General features: G+C 40.4%; 1 protein-coding gene across 1 annotated transcript; it reads left to right on the top strand.

The window, feature by feature from the left end:
• Window positions 1–1,471: 1,471 nt before the first annotated feature.
• LOC112194169 (eukaryotic translation initiation factor 2 subunit alpha homolog) lies at window positions 1,472–2,460 on the top strand. Its single transcript, XM_024334420.2, has one exon. It carries the CDS (start codon window positions 1,472–1,474, stop codon window positions 2,450–2,452), a length of 981 nt encoding a protein of 326 aa, XP_024190188.1. The 3' UTR covers window positions 2,453–2,460.
• The last annotated feature ends 4,997 nt before the right edge of the window (window positions 2,461–7,457 follow it).

Here is a 7,457-nt window from a genome sequence, read left to right as displayed (position 1 = left end):
GATCAAATCCGACTGGCATGAGTTGGGGTCGAAGGGTTTAGGCAGCGGGCCTTTGGGCCTCTGTCTTTCTAGGCTGTGGATGTGGCCTTGTGAATTGGGCCTAGGCTGGTCTAATTCCCCTTCCTTCCTCCTTACTTGCGTTGGTCGTATTTGGGCCTCAACATGATCCTAATTCAAGGCTGTTTACTGAAGTGATCGGTGGAGGGGTACATCAAGATGGTCTCTAGGCCCCAAGCTAATCAAGGCAGATGTGGAGAGTTAGAGTTGTGTTTCGAATAAATTTAGTTGGTAGTTTCTTTGCATTTTCCTTTTGAATTTTAGTTGTGGCATTTTTTATTTTATTTTAATTTTTTGCATTCCGTTTTTTGTATTTGCTTGACTATTTATAGTCAGTTAAGCAGTGAATGTAATGAGTGATCTTCGGATCTGCTAACTTAACTTTGTACGGTTGTACGATCTTTTGATCACATAAATATAACTTCCTCTCCCCTAAAAAAAAAATATGAAGGCTGACCAAGTTAAGTTATGTATACTAATTAAATTAAGCCTCCCAGGCACAAGAGCTAGTTGCCTAATTATGAGATTACGAAGTCATGCATGCTGCTTATTTACACTCATAACATAGGGACAATATTCTATAATTATATTTATTAAGAAGTGAATAAGTGGGCATGATATATGCCATAGGATCCATTAAGGCCCGAGTTGCAGGAATGTACGTTTAAACATTCTACACTGTAAATATATTGGATGCGCTACTGGTATGCCATGCACTGTTTTGAATAGATAGATGGTGGCATTAGTTATGTTTTATAAAGACAGTACAAAGTTAAGTCAGGGGATCCAAATAGTATACATGCCTTGTAAGATTTATTAGCTGGAATTTATTAAAAAATTGTAATACATCTACATGTAAATGAGATGATAGAATTTAACTGGATACAGAAGGAGAGGATCTAATGTTGAGATTCAACAGTCCTAAAATAGTAAAACAAAGATTCATTGTCCACTCCGAACATCTTCATTAATTATATTAAATGATTAATGTTAGGTGAATCACATTTTTGAGAACTACATACATGCATCCCACCTCAGTTAAATTGGCATATATAACTTTAATTGTCTGTTCAAATTGCCCACAATTAATCGAAACGAAGAGAATGAAAGAGAGAACTACGTACAAGATGACTTGCAATGGAATAGTAATCGATCGCGCGCTAGCGACCGACAGATCGAACTTATCCACGTTTTGGCGAATTAGGATTTATTGTCTTAATCTACAAGGAATGATTATTTCTTTCCTAGAAAGTTTTACCCAATTCTATTAGAATTAGGGTTTACTAGCTCGTTTCCACTCTCTATATAACTTGTGCATGGCTACTGCTGGACTTTATATTGTCTGCTAATCGATCTTTCTTTATCAAAGAAAAAAAAAACTAATCAATCAATTTACCAATCCCATCCATAATCCATGGCTTCCAATACGCCGAATTTGGAGTGCCGCATGTACGAAGCAAAATACCCGGAGATAGACGCGGCGGTGATGATCCAGGTCAACCGCATTGACCACATGGGCGCCTATGTCTCCCTTCTCGAGTATAACAACATGGAGGGCATGATTCCCTTGACGGAGCTAAGTAACCGTCGCCTCCGGAGCATCAACAAACACGTCAAGGTGGGCCGCATCGAGCCCGTCCTGGTTTACAAGGTCGACGAACACAAGGGCTACATAGACTTGAGCAAGCGGAGGCTTTCCCACGAAGACATCCAGGCCTGCGACGAAAAGTACAACAAGAGCAAGCTCGTCCACTCCATCATGCGCCACGTTGCCGAGACTTTGAACATTGATTTGGAGGAGTTGTACGTCAACATTGCATGGCCGCTGTACCGGAAGTACGGCCATGCAGCTGAAGCTTTCAAAATAATCGCCACGGATTCCGATTCGGTTCTCGATTCCCTGACTCCCACCGTATCGGAGGAAGTGAAGGAATGTCTGCTGAAGAACATCAAGAGAAGAATGCCGGTGCAACCATTGAAGATCCGAGCCGATATTGAAGTCACGTGTTATCACTTCGACGGCGTTCTTCATATCAAGGATGCGCTTCGAAAGGCGGAAGCTGCGGGGAACGATGAGTGTCCTGTGAAAGTTAAGCTGATTGCTCCTCCACGTTATGTTGTTACTACGCAGACTCTCGATAAGAAGCAAGGGATATCGGTTTTGAGCGAAGCCATTGAAACCTGCAGGGAAGCAATGGAGCATCACAAGGGGAAACTAGTAGTTAAGGAGGCACCGAGAGTGGTGAGTGAGGTGGAGGATAAGATGCACACAGATCAGCAGAAGAATGCGGAGGTTATGAGTAGTGATGATGAGGGTGAGGAAGAAGAAGAAGAAGACACAGGATTGGGAGACGTCGACGTGGAGAACGCAGGCCAGGGCATTATTGTAGATTGAAAAAGCTAGTACGTGGTAGCATGACGTACACATTATTGTTTTTATTTTTCTTTGAACGGGTTATTGCTTTTGTTAGGCATCCTCTAGTAGTCTAGTTTTCAATTCAGTTTATGGATCAACAAAACAAATTCTAGAATTACTTTGTTGTTCTCAGTTTAACATTCACCTCAGTTATGGCGGATAGTTATGATTTATTTACTGGTCTTCATATATTTTTCTCTGCCGTTTTAAATCTTTGACTTGACAATATGTATGCTTTGTTTCTTATATAAGCTCTAACTTGTATTAATTTTTCAAATCCCCAACCCACTCTTTCACCAATTCCCTTATGCCATGCTAGTGGGACTTGATTAAACCAATGAACACTATATATATTTATTATTCGGTAAAAAATGGATAACTAAAAGGTCTTCGATCAATTTAGTTGTTCACAGCCGACCACACAATTTAACTGGATACATGGTCATCATTGATCAGTGCCTATGCAAATGGAGGTCTTGTTGATAATGATAAGGCAATCCAATTGTGTGAAGAGATGGTCCTGGCCCGCTGTGAACCTAATTCACAGTGTTTTAACATCCTTCTGCATGCTTGTGTTGAGTCTTGCCAGTATGACAGGGCTTTTCGCCTTTTCCATTCTTTTAAGAGTAATAAACTCCACGAGACTTTTGGCAAAAACTACAAAGGTAGTGCAGCTAGCAGTTCAACTGGACCATACTTCTGCACTTGCCAATAGTAATATGTCTAACCATACCCCTAATTGCACCTCTATCTAACTTTGCTGAAGGGCTTTCTTTTAAACCCACAACTACAACATACAATACTTTGATGAAGGCCTGTGGGTCTGACTACTACCATGAAAAAGCACTGATGGAAGAGATGAAAACAGTAGGTCTTTTACCTAATTAAATAACGTGGTCGATTTTGGGTGATATCTGTGGAAGCTCGGGAAATATTGAGGGTGCATTCCAGGTAACACACAAGTGGTTGAGGATTTGTTTTATTTTTTGTTCCAAGTTTTCTTGCTCTTATTGTCACTTTATGTATTCTTGGGGAGGATATAAGTTCACTGATAACAATTTATTTCAGTGCAGATCTTGAAAAGTATGCGTGTAGCTGGGATCCAACCTGATGTTGGTGCCTATACAACAGCCATGCATCAAGGTTTAAAAGCTTTCTTGTCAGACTACATTAGGTTATCTATTAACCACTGTTCTGTTTTCACCTAGATTTGATGTATCATGTCCTTGGGTTCACAGATCTGCATGGAAAGTGAAAATTCGGACGTAGCATTGTCGCTGTTTGCAGAAATGAAAAAAATATCAGATACACCCAAATTTGGTAAGTGCTACGAATTGATGGTTCTAATTTCAAATCATATATCCTTTATCCTTATACTGAGGAACGCTTGAGGATGAATGGAATAAGCATTGTTTCATATTTGAGTTATTTCCATAAATTAGTTCAGTTAGATTTCAGGTTATTTTTTATTTCAAAAAAAAATTTCCAGATTCCACCCCCCCCCCTCTCTCCTTGTTAGTAAGCTCTGCGATGTGTGAAAAATGAGAACATAGTTGAAAATACCAAGATAACTTTTATTTGTTGTAGTATATATGATTATTGTTATCATAGTTTATATGTCTATATCATGTATAGGATATGTACTTGAGTATAAAGAGGGGTGCTTAAGTGTAAAGATAGGTATAGTGACTTGTATGATAAGCTTTATGCCAAAGGGGAACAAGCATGGTTATCTCCATCATCACAGCCACAATGCCACAATGTAAAGCTAGAAATGGAGCTGTCATCAAAGTTGTATCATTCTTTAAGCATCTCACACCTCAATTGTATTCCTATAAATACCTCCTTGTATGAGATGAATAAACACACTTGAAAACTCCATTCTCTCTGAAAGATTACTCTCTCTCTGTGTTTCATTTTATACTTGTCCTCAAACACGTTATCAGCACGAAATTGCTCTAGAATTAGAATCGAAATTGAAAAGAGAAGAGGTAGTTCATAATCCGATCGAAGACATTTTTTCAAACTTACAAAAAACCTCCAAACCCTAGCTCATATCAAAGCCCTTGATCCAAGAAGCCCAGAACCGGCCTCAGAACCTCCAGAACCGGCCGGAAACAGCCTGAACCGGCCACCGGAAAACTTGAACCGCTGCTGAACCGCTGTCGAAGCCCTGCCAAGAAGCTGCCGAGCGAGCCCTGCAGAGTCCTGCCGAAAGCTGCCTAGACCTGCCAAACGCATCTGCCGAGCCCCTGCCTAGCACCTACAGAGCAGCTGCCGAGGCCCCTGCCTAGCACCTGCCGAGTAGCTGTCGACACATCTGTCGAGCCATTTTCCGGGGACTTTCCGGTGACTTTTCCGGCAACTTTCCGGACACTTTTCCTGTGACTTTTCGGACACTTTTCCGGCGACTTTCCGGACACTTTTCGACAACTTTTTCCGGCAATATTATTCCAAGGTATTATTTACTAAAATTTCCCGTTTTTGAGTTTTTACTTCATTTTTCCTCTCTTTCTTTTTCTCGGGAACTTACAATTAAAAGCGAAATTACAGTAATTCACGCTAAACGAACTAAGAGCGTTCGTAATCATGAACTAAGAGTGTTCATAATATTCGGACTAAGAGCGTCCGCAAAACATCATTGTTTGGGTCTAAATATTATTGATTTTAGCTTTCGTGGAAGTTTAAACTCCGAAACTAATATATCTTCTCTTATTATCTTCAGGATGTCGAATGAACCTAGACTCGACTTTCAAATGCTTGATTCAACGGGTTCGGAATACCATAGTTGGGTAACCGACGTTGAGAACCACCTCACTTCAAGAGGAATATTGCCCATAATTCAAGCTCCTAATCCAGGCCTTGTGTTCCAATGAATACCTACAAAGCATGCACAAGCTATTATCTTGATGCGACGCCATATGGATAAAGCACTCAGATTAGAGTACATGTCAATCAAAGATGCTAGAGACCTATGGGTAGCGCTAGAAGAGCGTTTTGGTAATATCCAAGATACCCTCCTCCCTGACTTGAAGGTTCAGTGGAATAATATACGCTTCTCCGACTTTAAGTCTGTTGCTGAATATAACTCGGAAGCTCTTCGCCTCAAAGCCATGTTGAGGTTCTGTGCAAAACCTCTCACAGAAGATGAGCTAATTGAGAAGACTATCTCCACCATTCCCGTCTCAGCAATTGTGATATCAAAGCAATATCGCACCGAAGTCAATGCTGGACGAATTACAAGGTTTAATGAGCTTATTAATCTTTTGTCGGTAGCTGAAAAGCACGACAACATCCTTGTAAAGAATTATCATTCAAGGCCCATTGGAACCAAGAGCGTCCGTGAGGCAAATTATAATGCACCCAAAAGAGGGCACAAGCAGCAATACCCTAATAACAGGGGACAAGAAAGGCGTACGGGCCCATATAACCACCCCAATAAAGAGAGAAACCGCAACTTTAAAGCGGACACTCGTGGTGGCAACTTCACACGTGGTGGTAACTCCACACGTGGTGGCTTCACACGTGGGAGAGGTGGATACGATAGCAATATGGGCCGTGGAGGTCGCATCATAAGACGTGGTAGTAGCAATAACCCTCCTAAGGAATATCCACAACGTGGACAAACTGCACCTCCAATGAAAGGAGGCAACCATAATGACGTGTGTCATCGGTGCGGATCAATCGAGCATTGGTTCAAACAATGCCATGCAAGTACTCAACTAGCTGCAAGCTACAAAGAGTATAGGCAATTCAGGGAGCAAGAATCCAACCTTGCCGAAGATGAAGAGAGTGAAGATGTCAATCTCACCATAGAGGATTTCAAAGCTAAACAAGTGCACGAGGATGCAGCAGACTTTGATTAGAATAGTCTTTTCTATATTCCAAGAATGGCAAATGTGCCTTAATCAATAAAAATTGTATTGACTTTTTCTCATGTGGCGTACCCAATGAAGTATGATGTCTAGGAAAGTAATTGAGATCAAGGTATTTAAGCGAGCCTCTCTCCACCAACATCTCTCTACTTCCCTGGTCATATTTCATTGGATTTACCAAACGGAATGAGCAATTACAATTTGTATAAAGTTTGATTGTATTTTGGAATAGACTTTGGAAACCTTGATGTAATCATTGGTTATTTCCTTTATCAATAAAGTATCGCATTCAATGTCATGGACATGTGTTAATATTTCGAACTTTATTCTTTTTCAGTATGTTTTCCGGAGAAATGGAATGCCTTCTTGATAGTGGCACAACACATACTATATTACGACATAGGCAATTATTTTTATGGATGATGCCTAGTCGATCTTCAATAACTACGATGGCAAGATCATCACAATTGATTCATGGTCGAGGACCAGCTCAATTTTTGTTGCCAAATGGCACGAATATTAATATCATCGAAGCTCTATACGCTCTTAGGGCTGGAAGAACCCTATTGAGTTTTAAAGATATAAGAGCCAATGACGTTCATGTGGAAACACATTGTGAGAATGGACAAGAGTTCCTTTGCATTACCTCTAATAAGTACAGAAATACACGAGTATTAGAGAAGCTTATGTGTCGCTCTAGTGGATTATATGCAACCACTATCAGAGTAATTGAATCCAACCACGTCATGAATGAAAATTTATGGGATTCTGACACATATAGACTTTGGCACGACCTTTTGGGTCACCCAGGTCGTGATATGATGCTCCGTATATTAAAAACTTCACACGGACATCCATTCTTCAAAACGAAAAGAAGTACGAACCAAAGATTGGTCGAAAGAACTACTTCATATCTCTCGTTTTGCAAGGCTTGCTCTTTAGCAAAAGTAGGATCAAGACCATCCTATGCAAAGGATACTAAAGAAAATATACCATTCTTGCAAAGAATACAAGGTGATATTTGTGGACCTATTCAACGAACTTGCGGACCATTTAGATATTTTATGGTGTTGGTTGATGCATCGACACGCTGGTCACATGTCATGCTA

Source organism: Rosa chinensis, chromosome 3, assembly GCF_002994745.2.
Source record: "Rosa chinensis cultivar Old Blush chromosome 3, RchiOBHm-V2, whole genome shotgun sequence".
Taxonomy (NCBI): domain Eukaryota; kingdom Viridiplantae; phylum Streptophyta; class Magnoliopsida; order Rosales; family Rosaceae; genus Rosa; species Rosa chinensis.
The sequence above is the reverse complement of the archived record's forward strand: the minus strand, read 5'-3'. Positions and strand labels throughout refer to the sequence as shown.

Coding starts and splice junctions, on each gene's coding strand:
- LOC112194169 (XM_024334420.2), top strand. CDS start 1,472: ATGGCTTCCAATACGCCGAATTTGGAGTGCCGCATGTACGAAGCAAAA.